Here is a 15,390-nt window from a genome sequence, read left to right on the forward strand (position 1 = left end):
CCTGGCAGACCTTGGCAAGCGAGCAAGCTAGGAATTAAAGCCAAGTCATGCATCTAATTTGGCTCTGTGAGCCAAAACATAAACTGAGCCTGGGAGCTGACTGCACACATGCAAAAAGAAAAAAAAAATTAGAAAAAGCACATAAGTCACCAGGTAAGAAATGCGATAATATTCTCACAGGTTTAACGCTTTTTCTGGCTTGTCTTCATTGGCAATGTTGGAGTCAGACAATGCAAAATGAATGTGTGGCCCCTTACTGGTTCTTGTCTCCTTGGGATGAAATGAAAGATGTCAAAAGAGAATTAAAATTTTTCTCAGACAAATAGGATAGCCATAGGATATTGTCTGAAAAGCATTTTGCAGATAGAAGAAAGGGTAAATTATTTTTTCATTTGATGGAAGATGTGTGCTGGAAATTTTGAAAATGTTGACTTAAGTTGCCCAGCAGGTTTTATCTTCCCCATATGCGTGTGAAGCATCATGGAAAGCAAGAATGCTTAATTAAATGCAGTTTAGGACAAGATTTGGACTTGCATATACCAAGTGGATCCTGGTAATAAAAACAAATCACAGTCGTTTCTGAGAACATGACTATCCTAAGAAATCTGAGATGGAAAACAGCTCTACCATGTGCTTTAAAAATAAAGAGGAACTCTGTGGCACATATGTATGTAATTTATGCCCAGGAACAATTTTATACTGTCAGAAAAATTAGAGATTGGAAGCACTCATTAAATTAGCTAATCCATCCCTTCCTATCAGCTAGTTCATTCTGTCACCACAGGCTTATTCTATATGGTATATTCCTATAGGGAAACTGAAATATCCCAATCCAGCAAGATACTTAACCAACCAACTAGCTTTAAGTGCAGATTAATCCCATTGACTTCAATGGGACTGTACAGGTGCTTAAAATTAAGTATGCTCTTAACTATTTTCCTGAATAAGGGCCTGAGTGTTTTTAGAAATCGAAAATTTGCCTTGATAGACAATTTCCTAGTCTAACAAGTCTTGAAATAACCATTTTCTCCCTCAGTTTATCCCAATACTCCTGTTTCTAATATATGCCAAATCATCTTGGTTTCCTAATCATGGTACTCATACCACCCTGAATTTTTCTTTTTCATGAGCACAGATACAGCCTTCCAACAGCTGTAGGTGGTTATATCCTCTGACACCATTGGCCAGACAAAATATATTACATATATTAAAAATATAATACCATATATATAAAATAATGTTAAATATAATAATTAATATGAAAATATGTAATAATAATTTCTAATGCCTCTCTCTTAAATCTGTCTTGCCTTTATGATTCAGCCCCTTCTTATGTGGTGTTTCAGCTTTAAGTGATGTACTTAAGACGTGTAAAAATACCCCAAAAACCCCAATATGGTAAAATCAATGAATTTCAAGTACCATAAAAGTTTCAATTTGGTGAGAGTAGCCAGGTCATTGCTTTGGAGTGTCCTTGGGCCAAGCAGCAGCCTTGCAAGATAGGAGATAACCAGCAGTCACTTCTCAGGCTTTTCTATGATAAGTCCCCGATCCTGCAAACATTCCTCTTGCTTTCTATTAATTATATGATTGAAAAGAGCAAGAAGCTGCCTAAGAAGGAGCCTGGAGATACATCACCGGTGAGATTCTTTTTTCCATGTGTTTTGTCTTTGCTTTAGATTGTTGCAAAGAAATACCGCAACTTCGAGTTCCCGGCGGAGATGACGGGGCTGTGGCGATACCTGAAGAACGCCTATGCCAGGGATGAGTTCACCAACACCTGTGCAGCAGACAAAGAAATCGAGCAAGCCTACGCAGACGTGGCCAAGAGGCTCAGCAAGTCCTAACTGCCCCCAGCCCTGGCTCACTGTCCCCTTTTACAGACTCTTCTCCTTGTTGCCTTAAGATGTACTTTATCCTTATGCTGTCTGGTTGGCATCCCTATGACTTCACCTGTTCCAAGTGTATTGGGCAGGGACAAATCTGCCTCTCCCTGGAGAGAAGAGAAGGCAGGTCTAATGTGGGGGGGTGGAGACCTTTTCAAGTCTAACCCAAGATCTGGCTCAACTGGTGTTATTTGCAATCAGTATTGGAAATGAGTCCACTTGACTAGTTTCTTGTTCTGTGCTGGGGGTACATCATGACCTGTACTCTTTAGAGTTTTAAAATTAGCTGAAATTTCTGGTAAGGGATTTAGGAACACATAGAACTGGTTCTTCTCTAGGTTAGTTCAAGGACGCTTTTTCCCCCAGTTCTATTAAGATCCTTTAGGCACGAGCAACATACAAGAGAGAGAGAGAGAGGGGAAAAATAGGAGCTTGACCCTAAAGCAGAAATACTCTTAGCAGTTATATTTAAATAAACTCTCTGAATGCATCTTCTGTCTTAGCAGGCCCAGGAGTTTATAGGGTATTTATTTTTAACTTGGCGCAAGAGGGGGAAGCCTGAGCGAATATGTCAGACTTGCAGATGCTACTCTGCATAAAATTTGCATGGTGTTGTTGGATCCGAATGTTTAAAGCAAAAGAGAGTGAATGAGCAATTGAACAGGCAGCCCTTGGAAGAGCAGGGCCTGTGCCAAATGCCCAGTGGATCTGCTGGTTGGTAGAGACAGACACAGCAATAACAGGGGCAGCAGATTGACTCCAGCACCCACAGAGGGAATTGGCACAGCAAACCAAACCACGTAGGATATTGTCATCTTGGCTGTATGGTTGCCAGTTCCACTATAATTGCTATCTTGGGAAACTTGGATCAGCAGCAGGAAGCTGTCGCCGCACAAGGATTCCAGGCAGGGGAAGAGCTTTCGTCGCCTTGGGCTCCAGATGGGTCACTTTCAAGCACTCATCATGTCACCCCAGGAGCAGTTTGCTGTGAGAGCCTCGACAAGGGCAGGCTGGCACAGTGAGAGGCATGTTTCCAGCCAGGAATTCAGCAAGTGTGCTAGCAGAAATCCAGGCATGATGCCTCAGTCCTGCTCATCCAAACTTTACCCATCCATGTTCCACAGTTCTGAATTAGGTTTTTTTTTCTCAAAGAGATTATTTTGCTCTATCTGCAATGCCTGCCTGGCACATCTACTTTACACCAGTGATTATTTGCACGTTCTTTTAGTAAATTCAGGATGACAGCCCTTTCACTTAAAACTCACATGCTCCAATATGTACAGCTGCGCACATGGCCCATGGGTTTCAGTTTGGGGGGATTTATTGGTGTTTTAAAAGACAAAATAAAGCTGAGCTGTAACCTGATGTGGCTCCCCTTCTGATCAGAGCTGCTAGAGCTTCACTGATTTGAGGGGAACCCCAAGCTGGTGAGTTGTGACCAAGGGGAACTTGACAGCAGACTTGTTTGCAGCCAGAGAGCTGGGAAAGTGGAACATCAAAAAGCAGCCTCTGTCATGTGATTCTCATGACAATCTGAAACCATCCTGTTGCTTTGGTGGGATTATTCCACTTTTCACACTAACCCAACTGGGAGCAGAATGTTGCTCATTGACTGAAGAGAGTTTGCGGTTGACTATTGTTTTGTGTGCAACGGTCAATTTGTTCTGAACTTTCAAAACCTTGGAAGAAAATCCATGAACTCTCAAGTCTTCTCCTAGAATGGGCTATTTTAGCAGCGGCTAGACTGGAGGGCAAAGGTTTGCACTCTTTAAAATATTGCTGAGAAATCAGCTGGCTCAGAGAACACTAATAGCAGCCAGAAAAATCTGATGAGATTAGAAGTGTCTGCACAAGCACATGTAGCTTGTTAAAAACATTTCTTCATGAGATTGGAATTATTGTGATACTATTTTCTTTTTTTTCTTTTTAAAAAAATCTGACAACTATTTATTTATTTATTTATTTATCTTAATTGACTCGATCCTTTCTGTCTGTCTTTCTATTGTTTTTTTTTTTTTTTTCACTCAGCACGTGGGTCAGGATGGCTCAGTCTGTTTAGGAAAGTTTTATTAGCAGAGCTCTGCAAATTTGTTCCTAGTGAAAAGTCTTCTATCTGATCAATGGTCCTGGGGATTTTTTACTTTCAGTATGATCCTGTTGATCAACAGAAACTACATTTTTCTCAGTGGCTTTTCCCAGGTTTGCACTTCAATCAGTAGCTTTGCCGAGTCGCAGTTGTAGTGAACCTTTGAATAAAAGACACAGAAGCAGATGCAGATACTCTCTCTCTGCTTATTATATTTAGCTTCTAAAAGAAGACTGTCCAAACATGCAGCAGTTCTCAGGCAGGTGAACCAGGGTGTGCCCTGATTTCCATCTCACAATCTTCACCATTTTGCTTTACTTTGTTGTTATTTTTCATAGAAGAGGGCCAAATCACAATCCATAGATTTCAGTGACCTCCAATTGCATCTGATTTTTTAAAAATGATGTTTAAAAATGGTTGAGCTTATATAAAAAAGAAAATGAGCTATAAGTGCAATGAACTTTTTCTAAGATGATTTGCATGTCCTTAAAAAAATTTAAGATTTCATAATAAAATCTGAAAGTCCCCAGGCTAATTTCCTTTTAATTAATTTTAAAAATTCATAAATATCTTCATTTTTCATACAATATTCCAAAATGTCTAGATAAAATATAACTATGGAAACTATTGGAGGAAAGTGGGGCAGTTTTCAGCTATGGTGCCTGTTCTGCCTGAATTCAAGTCTCATTCTGCATTCTAACTTTGCATTTTACTCATAACTCTATTATAGGCTGATCCAAGATTATGGACAGGTTCAGACATTCCCTGACCTTTGTTTGGGTTTGAAATCAAAGCTCATGTTTTCAGATCTGTACCTTTCACTCACCTTTGTGCTTTTTTGCTTTATCCATAAGCCAGAAGCAGGAAATACTGGAAATCCTACATAGAAAAGTGTTTTGCTAAGATTTTGCGCTCAGTTCTCAAGACTCAGGATCCATCACCAACAAGATTTTAAAGGGCTCCAGACTCTTTTAGGCAGAGTATTTTTGGTGACCTTCCATTGTATTTAGAATTATAAGTAATAAATATTAATCATACAAGATTGTGTATCTACATTGGCAAGGCAACATTTCTGAAAAGAATCTAAGTGACAAGACAGACATTGCAGATTTACAATAACTTTGTTCATAAATTTTTTTGCAAGATGTAAAGACATAGTGCAGAGGGGGAAGAAGCCAACAATGTGGATTTAATCATCTACATTTCAGAAATGCAGACCAAATGTCTCTGAAGATGTCCATTTCATCCAAACATTTCTTAGATATTTATTTCAAAGCTCCCTGCTCAGTCAATCCAACACTCCATTCATATTGGAATGAATATTGATTTTTCTTCTATTAGCAATGGTATGGGAGTTCTTAGGGATCCCATAGATTAGTTACCCTTATTCTCTGTTAGACTGTTTGAATTGCCAAGGGGTCACTTTGCAGCACAGGTAGGACTAAAGAATATCTGTTTAAAGTCTGTTTAAACCAGGGCTTCTGAGAAACATTTTTTCCTATAGAAATCACATCACAATATTGCTTTATCAGGTCTAGGGTGGAATATAGAGCTCAAGGTTTATGCTCTGTTTCCATCAGCTGAAAAGCCCCTGCCAGAGGGGAATGACAGTCTATATTACAAAGAAAATAGACAACTTTGTTTCCTACAAGAAAGTTCTGCTGAATTGCACATAGCATTTATTTTAGATATATATTTATTTTGTTTTAACTCCTAAAAACCTTTCTCCCTCTATTGTCTGCGCTCAAATTCAGCTCCAAGTTAGCCAGAGCCATTTCCTCAGTGGTAAGTAGCAGGATTCTCATGGATGAGCACAGGGGAAACTGTGTTTTAATGTGACCCTTCCTCCCAGACAGATGGGATGAAGCCCCCTGTATGCATCACCTGAGTTTGGCTAATTAGCTGAATTGAAAGTATTGCAAAAATTTAGTCAGTGAAAATCATAGTCCTGTAAAACCAGAAGCACATGGAAGCATTATTTAAAAAAAAAAATTAATTCATGTTTTAAAGAAAGAAATAACCCCAAAGTCTTGTGTCCTCCTTCATGTGTATTCCTTTAAGCATGAGGAAATATGTTTATTACTCTTCTACATGTATTCCATATTCTTTAATTGCTTTTGACATTAAGAAATATTTTTCCAGTAATATTTTGCCTTTCTGCTGAATCTTTCACCTTTTCATTAATTTTGATGTGTGCAATGACTTAGTAATTGCAGAGGAGGCAGGTAACTGGAGGTTTACACTTGTTGAGAAGCTGAAGGGGGTAATGATTTTTAAAAAAAATTTTTTTTTTAGAAAGCAGTATTAAAAGCATTAGAAAAATTGTGTCTTTTAATCTGGGATACTTTAACCAAGAGTGATAGACTGTTTAGTCTCGATTTTGAATTTCAGCACAGACATGAGCAAGGCAGCATGTTGAAGGCATCTTTGCCTAGGGGTTTCTCTGAGGTAGTAGACATGTTCCCTCTGAGTCACAAATTTCCCATTTCCTCCTTTCAGGAGGGATGTGCTGGTTTGGACACTGAACTATGACAGCCCATGTGGTGCTCAGCAGTGAAAAAAGGAGTCCTGTTCCCTTTTCTCTCCTTCCAGCTCATGTGCAGGGAAAGCAGAGAGCATTAAGCTGCTTTATTTCCTTGTCCCACATTCCAAACAACACTTGGCCCTAGAAAAGCCCAGAAACCCCATCCAGTGCTGTTTTCCAAAGCTTGATCAGTCCATTTTTAACATGTGATGTAAAAGCCTGAAGAATCCCATGCAATCCCTCGGGCACTCCCCACACAGGACTCAGCAACCTCTCAGAGACTGCAGCCATCGTCTTATTCCCCTGTTGCCCCAAATCATTTGCCTTTCACCATTCACTGGAGAGATGCTAATCCTGAGAACACTCCCGAGGATGCATTTGAATGTGGTGTGTTTGAGCTGTGCTCATCAGCTAAGCAGCTCTGAATGGTGACATTGTCACAGCTCAGCAGGCTGTGCCTCTGCTGCCAAGGGCACCCACCACCCGCTGGAGGAGCCAAAACTACTCCACCAGTGATGGTGCAAACATGATGAAAGGTTTGAGGGCCACCTTTCCACCTTTCCTCCTGCCCAGCTCGCTGGCTGCAGCGTTAGAGCTCAGCTGGGGCCATGATCCAGCGCTAATGAGCATTTCTAGCTTGCAGCATGTGAATAGGGACTACTGATGTGTTTAATGTTAAACATGTGCTTGCCTGCCTGCCTGGAGAGGGGCCTAAAAGTCATGACAGAAAAACCTACGTTAATGAAGGGCATTATTATTCTCTTCCCTTTGAAATCTGGTGGCAGAATTCCCAGTGGGGGAATTCCCAATAGGAATTCCCAGTAAAGCCAAAGGCTGCATAAGCACAAAGATGTTTCGAGAGCAGAGAGAACAGAATACATTCAAGGAGAAAAGGAGGCAGCAGTGATATAAAAGGTCTTAGTGCAGAAGAAGGACACCAGGTGGTAACTGGAGGGACACAAGCAGTGCTGCCAGGCTCTGTTCTGGTCCTGTGGGAGGTTCAGAGTGGAGCTGGGACCAGGCTGTGCTGGCAGTGCAATGCCAAAGCATGTTCTGCTGTATCTCCGACCACACTCCCTGTGGTATCCCACAGCACAACGATGCCTCCATTGTGTCTGCCTCACTCTTATTATGAAGTGGCTTGTCTAAAGAAAACTAAGAAGGGTGGGGGAATTTCTTTTTTTTTTTTTCTTTTTCTTTTTTTTTATATGTATACATGGAGTAAAAACAATCCAAATATGCTTTAATGGTTCTCAACATGATACTGTCAATTCTCACCACAGGGTGGAATTTGTTGGTGGAAATTAAATTAAATTAAATTAAAACAGAAAAGCTTGGCTATTGCTAATGGGGACTACTGGGAGCCCTAAAAGCAGTTTGCAGTGTGGAAGCATAACAGGAGTGAACATCCTTTAATTCCCAGAATTGCTTGGGTTTCACAGGGTCATTTTAGCCTTTTCTGCTGCACTGCTGAGAAGTTGCTCTTTCTCTGTCTCTCTAGATCTATAAACTGAAGAATTTGGGAAATGGCTACAGGCACCAAATTAGTCTTTTTCTTTTTCACTCTTTTTTCCCCTCCTTCATTAAATTAACTACTTTAGTTTGGAAGTAAGCAATAAGTAAGTAGAATTTGCAAACAGCAGATTTCTCTACTCTTTCATTAAGAAAGTTTTTAAGAGCTTTCAGGAAATGAGAGGCTATTCCCAGCTTTGGGAATAAACTGTGGTATAAAATACGAATGGAAGTGGGATTCTGATTAAATTATTGAAGCAGAAAGATTGTAGTTTGTTTTAAGAAACATGCTTGGGAGTAAATGAACAGAATATTCCAGATACTGCAATAGGGACTTCAGATTCAGTTCTAATTTCAGGTTTGGGGTTTTTTTTGTTTGGTTGTTTTTTGTTGTTTTTTTTTTTAAATTACCTACTGTACAACATGAAAACTATATATAAATATATTCAGGGTATTTATCTGCATTATTTAATTCAATCATGCTGTGAAGTTTGTTGGGATGGAAGGTGGCATAAAGAGGAAAACTTACACCCTTGAAACAGCACTATTATTTCTGTGTCTTTGATTTGGTTCCCACTGGAATAAACAAGAACCACACCATTTAGTTGTGTAGAAGCAGGATCTCAACTTCACAGACCCCGAAAGTTTGGCAGTCCCTCGGAGGACAAGGTAATTTGCTGTTTAGCAATCTGAGCCTTGCAGTGGGCACAGTGCGTTTTGAAGGCGTCCAGAGCCGTCCTTGGGTGAAGGAGCGATGCTTGCAAAGGACCCCAGTGAATCCCCTGCTGTTTTAAAATGAGATTAAGCCATCATGAGATGTGGACTGGCTAACCCCAAACCAGACACATTCGCCTGCAGCGCAGCCGCTAAATTGGTCTGACATCAGGAACCGCAGCGAAGGAGCTTGGCCTCAGAAGTGAGTCAAAGCAGCATCTTTGTCACCAGTCATTTTCTATTTATAATGACACAGATCTATTTTATAATCACGGGGAGGCACAACAGGAGTGAGCTTTGTTCTGCCTAAATCGCATTTCTCGTGCGGGTGCGTTTAAACACAGCCCTTGGCCCCTTGCCCCACACCACACACACCCAGGGCGGGCAGTTCTGGCACAACAATGCACACCCTGTCGTGCTTGAATGCTCAAAGCCTCCAGTGCTGGAGCAATAAACTCCTGCTAAATGGCTTAAAAATGTTCCCATAAGTGCACCGAGCTGCCCCGCTGCTGCCTCACTTCTCATTTCCAATGCCTGTTCTGTTTCTAAGCCTTGGGTTTCAAAGAAACCAGGAGTGTGTTGTGTAGTGTAGTGATGGGAATTGCTGGGCATTATTAACTGTAAGAATTTGGGGCGAAAAACCCCAAACCCCATCCCAACTCTCTTTCCTGGTGCAAACCAGACAGTTTGTGCTCCTGGGTGTGTTTTCAGAGGCTGTGAACAAATTCCAACAGCTGCTTGGTTTGGTTTCTGGAGAACGGGTCCTGATCTGTGCAAACCCTCAGAGCTATGATGGTAATCCCCCTTTGCTCCCTTTTGTCCTTTCCTTTTTTTTTTTTTTTTTTTTTTTAATTGAAGGGTCCTGCTGTGTATTTCCTAGAAAATTATGATATAGTGATCAATAGATTTATTTTTGTAATCTGTTTTCAGTTCTAAAGCCTGAAGATCAAAACCAAATTGCATAGTAAGATTTGGAGTTGAGCAGAAGTGCTTTTTTCTTTTCCCCCAAACCTACTTGTTTTCAAATCCTGACTCATTTGGGGTACAATCCTGGTTACTTTGAGGAGGTCTAAGGCTGAAAGAGAGGAAGGGGAGCAGATAGAAGGAACTAGTTAGGAAGTGTTAAGAGATATAAGGACATTTCCCATCGATGTGTGAGCAATCTGAGACCTGCATGGCCCCAATGGACCCACAGTTGCTTCCAAACTGCACTGACATTCAAAGCCAAAATTTGGGCAGTGAAGCATGACATGATGATCAGACTTGGTACCTCTTCAGGACATTATACAGGCAAAAAATAGCTCATTTGAAACAACACTCAAATTTTTAGCTACTGGTCAAGACCTGAGTTCCATGATTGGATTTTCTCCTCCAAAATATTATTAATCCCAGAAATGCCAAATGGCTTCAGGGCTACCACCTGAAATACTGGGCTAAGAGAAAGATCAGGAACTCTTATGGAGAAAGTAGGAATTACCTTTAAGCTCAGATCTGGTAAGCTTCAAAGGAAAGTAATTTATTTGTAAACAACTATTAATTAGTGTCTGACAGTGAAAAGTAACTGTGTATCCAGGGGTCTCCCTGGATAAGAAAGAAAACCAGGATCCCTTTGCATACTTGTGTTTTTGAGTTGAGGCTTATCCTCTCTTAATGTGCAATTTTAGATTAGATTGCAACTTTTTGGAGTAGGAACTATATATTTGTTCTCTGCATGTGCAGCTCCTTACATGACCCTGATTAGGGCCTTTGTGTGCTGCTGTAACCCTTATAATCTATAATAATAAGAAAAATAGAACTAAAAAACCATTGCAGTTCACCTTTGATATTATGATTGTGAGACTGTACTCTGTCAACTGTGAATAAATCAACGTCCTTTTTGTATAATAGGTAGTATATTTTATTATTGAAGAAAGAGTTAAATTGAATTTTTAAACACAGAAAAAGTATCTGCTCATTGTTTCATTTTAAGCTTTTGAATATATAAGCAAATATTTCTTTTGTATCCTTCAAATGAGTATGTGTTAAATGAAGAAACCACCTTCCTGAATTGGAGCTGTTTATAATTTTATTCCAAGAGTGATTAACACCTGATAATTTGAATAAAAGTGGTTTATTTTCTCATTGGGTTATTCCTGAACTTTTGTTTAATTTTGTTAATTTTTTTTTTGAACAGGCAACTTTTCTTTTCTTGCAAAAATCCAAAATTGTGCTCAGAGCTTGAATACAGCTATACTCATCCCTAGATCTAAAAATGGGATATGAGAACGGACTGGGTTACAATACACCTCTATATAATAATGAAGGGGGCTAAATGGGGTGTGACTATTCCCTATTTCTCATATCAGAGGTTATGTGTTCCTAATGAAATAATCAAGCAGCAAGTTTAAAGCAATCACAAAGAAAAGCCTTTTTCCACAGTGTGCAATTAAACTTTGGAGCCCTTTACTGGATGATGCTGTGCAGATCAAAATGAATGTATGGTTCAGATATGGACACACCAACTTCCTGAAGAACAGATCCATTAATGTTGTTAAACATGAAACTTTGGAAGCAATTTTCAAGTCAAGAAGTCCCTAAGTACCAGGGCTGAGAGAAAGTCCATGAGGAAGGAGGTTTCCATTTGCCTCATTTCTTACATTGTTTCTGCTGTAAGAGATTAGACACAGCCAAGGGAGGGCTGGCTCCAGGATGTCCTTTCTGGGATTACAATACACAAATGTGGAGTATTGTAAATTGAATTCCAGCACAGAACTTTGAATTTAGCACCCCCAGAGCAAACCAGTTCCAGAGACACATTACAGACAGAGGCTTGGAATCTCTCTCATAGCAGTTGACAGGGAATCACATTCCATCTGAAACAACAAGAGTTCATCATCCAGTAATTGCAAATGGAGAGGAACAAGCAGGATTTCTCTGAATTTACATGTCAGCTTCTCTTCTGGTCACCAAAGATTGTACCCAAAGGGCCTCATCTCTCTAGTCCTGCATTGCTCTCGTATCACATATTTTTCAATGTTGTGTGTCATATAAAAATGGGCATCTGTTTCAAATTCTCCAGACCAAAGGTGGGAAGTGGCAACCTAATGTTTCTGCTCTAACTAGAGCTGAAATTCCATTTCACTTGTCCAGCACCAGAAATCCAGGCCCTTGGATGACTGCTTTTGGACTAAGCTCTAAATGTGCAAACATTGAGGTTCACCTTCATATCAGATATGATCTTTCCCTTTCTCTCTTCTCATGGCAGCATGAAGAAAAACCAGGGAATCAGAAAAACTCACCATCAGACATATCAAAGAATTAATAAATATTTTTTGGGTCTTATTTGTAACCAGACCTGAATGGAAGTTCAGCTTTGCTGCTCAGTTGCTCAGCGGCTGAAGGTTGCTGTGCACTGCTGTGGCTGATGGAGAACACTGCTGGGCATTTTCTTGTAGAAATCCACACCTTGCAAAGCTCCATCAAGTCACTGTCCTGCCAGAACCAGAGGTATGAGGCTGTTCCTTCCTGATGCGCATCTCTGACAGTGGCCAGTACCAAATAATTCACAGAGGAGTGCCAGGAGCCCCAACCCTTGGGGTTGACCTACTGACTGTACACAAAAAATGCTCAACACTGGTGGGTTTTTAGGTGTTTATTTAATTAAAAATTATTCCTTATAGCTCTGTCTCCTTTCATTGTACAAGCAAATCTAGCACTGGTCTCAGGCTCTCTGGACATTGGTCTAGGTGATGTTTTCAAAGAGTAAGACTGAGTACATCAGATCCATTAGGCACTGTGGAAAATAAGTGGTTTCTGTGCATAAGTGATTGTGATTGCAGATCTGAATGATGAAAAATGGGGTGAGTAACAGCCTGGATCACTTATCATCTCTGTCTTTATTTTATCATTCCTTATGCATTTGCTCTGAACCAAGCCAAAGCTTTCCCCTTTCCACAGCAAAGTCTCACTGCTGCTGGTCATTTTTTTGGTCATTCAGTCTCTGAAAGATCACTTCTACCCAGGTAATCACTCTATCTGACAGGGATTTGTACTGCTGTCCCTCCCCCTCCCTGCTTGCCATGAGAAAAATAGAGCCCTTGATGGGCTCCATGGAGCTGCTGGCACCTCTTCCTTCAGGGATGGGCTGGGGGGAAGCTTTGTCATGGAGGGTTTAGTTTGGATTTTCCTTTTTATCTCAATACCTGACGTAACACTCCACATGTCCTTCTCGACACGCTGCAATCAGTCCAGTCTGCACCAGGCAAGAGTTTAGACATTTCAGGTGTCATCCATCCTTCATATCTCGTGCATGCCTTTCCTTTCATGAGCCCAGCAGATGCCTTTAATTGCCAGCCTTTGCTTCTTGGCTTTCCAAGGAGCAGCAGAGGAACTATGGAGTCCCTCTGGCGAAGGATGAAACGAAGGGGCCCAGCAGTGTTATGACATTTTCTTGCACTGAGTTGGCTTTGGGAGGAATGGGCTCTTTTCTCCCGTTAGATAAGCACAGAAATCTTAAGCAGATGCTTGAAAAACATCAAACAAATATATACTTTAAAAAAATAAATATAGGCTATACCCACATGCCCCATAATCTGGCCAATATTCAGCCACTGCTGACAGGATCTAGCTTTTCTCTGGAGAAGCCTGGAGGAAAAGGAAAACCCGCAGTCTAGTCACTCCTCAGCAGGACTGGAACTGGCTTCTCCACCAGAGGAGCCCAGCGTGTCCATGCCAGTGGCTGGTGGCCAATTTCCAACCCGCCCTGTTGTTCAGCAACCAGAGGGAAAGGCAGCCCTTCTCTCTTGGGTGTTGTGTGTACACCCCAGGGACTTTAATCTGTTTAAGTTTCCCCCTAAACCAGCACTGTGGAATTCAAAGGGGAATTTAATGCCATAGGGAAGAAGGTGCAGCAGTTTGAAAAGCCTAAACTGCCATAAACAAGAAGAAAGGGTGTTTTCTTTAGTGCATACGCAAGTCTTGTAACCCTTATGCTCCCGATTTCTAGAGCAGAGATAACAGAGGGTTTTTTTCTGGTTCCCTTGCATTGAAAGCCACAGGTTTTGAGAAAAGCTGGATGGAAGTATATTCACTGAGAATTGTGAGACAGAATTTATAGCAATAAAGTCCCCCTTCCCTCAACCCTTTGTTAAAACAACATTAAAGAGCATTATTGGTGCCAAGGGAAAGACTTTGAAGAACCTGCTGGAGTTCAGGTCACCCATGTAATCCTCATCCAGCTCCTGGTGTGGATGGGTTGTGGTACCAGCTTTCATCAGCTCATGCACCACATCCTGCACAGCTCCTGCCCTGTCGGTGCCCCAAAGGGGTGATGCAATTTGTTTTCTTGGCACAGCGTGGTGCTGGGCCTTCTTTATTCCTTATTGCTCAGCCTGTTAGGAAACTCTTTAACGCAGTCACGGTATCATGTGCTCTCTGCAGCAGCGTTGTTTGGGACTGCTTCAGCTTCACAAACATTCGTCACATCACTTCATGTGTCCCCAAGGGGCAGCACGGGATGGTGTTTCACAGTGTGGGAACCAAGACTGAAAACTTCAGAGATGGGTTTTCACTTCAGATGCTCCATTTCATCTCTTTAAGACGTGATTTTTTCACTGTGCTGTGATTTCAGGGAACTGCTGTACCAATAAATTCAATTTACTGGGATCACTCCTAAACTGTGGGACAAACTAGCATGAAATGGCTCCTGTACATACTGGTTTACCCTCCTCAGCTGAATGGCTGCCTGGAAATGGATTGTTAGAAACACTCTCTGAACAAATGAGCTTCCAACTGATTTCAAAGGTTCGTTTGGGAGGGTATTAGATGGCCTGAGCCAAGACACACATGCATATTCATATATGTATATATGTATATATGTATATATGTGTATATATGTATATATGTATATATGTATATATGTATATATGTATATATGTATATATGTATATATGTATATATGTATATATGTAAATAAATATATATACACTAAGTAGTAAAGGCAGATATTTGGGTTATGGTTCCTAACAGCTGTGAGTGCTCAGAAGCTCCTGCCCCTCAGCTATTGCCTCAGGTCCCAGTGCCACCATGACGCTTGCACATAAAAAGTAGCAAATTTGGGGCAGATGAGCAGTATTTTATCTTTCCTGACTTTGGAGTGACTTTGCAAGTATAGTAATGTTTTACTGTAGTTTTGCTTTGTATAATGTTTTGTACACCTATCTATAGAGGCACATGCACACATGTGCAGTGACATCCTTCCCTCTGAGCAGCATTTTAATTCTGGGTTCCCCCTTATTATCCTTCATGATTGTAGAAAATCAGTGGAGTTGGGATTTGAGCCACCACAGGACCAGCTGGCTTTGGCATCTCATCTCTGCTGAATCCTAAGTCCTCAGAAGGTTATTTATCACACCACAGCCAGAGCTGTGCTGCCTGCCCTGCTGGGAATATCCCCTATCCCTTGCCATGGGCATGATTCCCCAGGGAGAGCCCAGAGCTGTCAGAGCCAGTTGGATGCCTTGCTCTGCAACCAGCACTCATATTTATAGTGTATGGGCTAAAATCTTTATTCATGAAGCAGCAGCTTTAGCTTTTCATTGTCAGTGTGGATGTTGAACTAATCAGAAAGGGGAGCAGGGGAAGGGTGGGGACAGGAAAAGAGGAGTTTGTGGGAACATAACAATGTAAAA

General features: G+C 41.0%; 1 protein-coding gene across 2 annotated transcripts in view; it reads left to right on the top strand.

Annotated features, from left to right (window-relative positions):
* The window catches only part of CLIC5 (CLIC family member 5), a 77,552-nt gene extending 66,709 nt beyond the window's left edge, over positions 1–10,843 (top strand). For both annotated transcript variants that reach the window (XM_085057057.1, XM_085057059.1), the window contains exon 6: positions 1,680–10,843. In XM_085057057.1, coding sequence (XP_084913183.1) covers positions 1,680–1,847 — 168 coding nt within the window. In that variant the 3' untranslated portion in view covers positions 1,848–10,843. The remainder of the gene's footprint in view (positions 1–1,679) is intronic.
* Positions 10,844–15,390: the final 4,547 nt, after the last annotated feature.

The sequence above is a fragment of the Lichenostomus cassidix genome, chromosome 3 (genome assembly GCF_008360975.1).
Source record: "Lichenostomus cassidix isolate B80296 chromosome 3, HeHo_3.0, whole genome shotgun sequence".
Lineage (NCBI taxonomy): Eukaryota > Metazoa > Chordata > Aves > Passeriformes > Meliphagidae > Lichenostomus > Lichenostomus cassidix.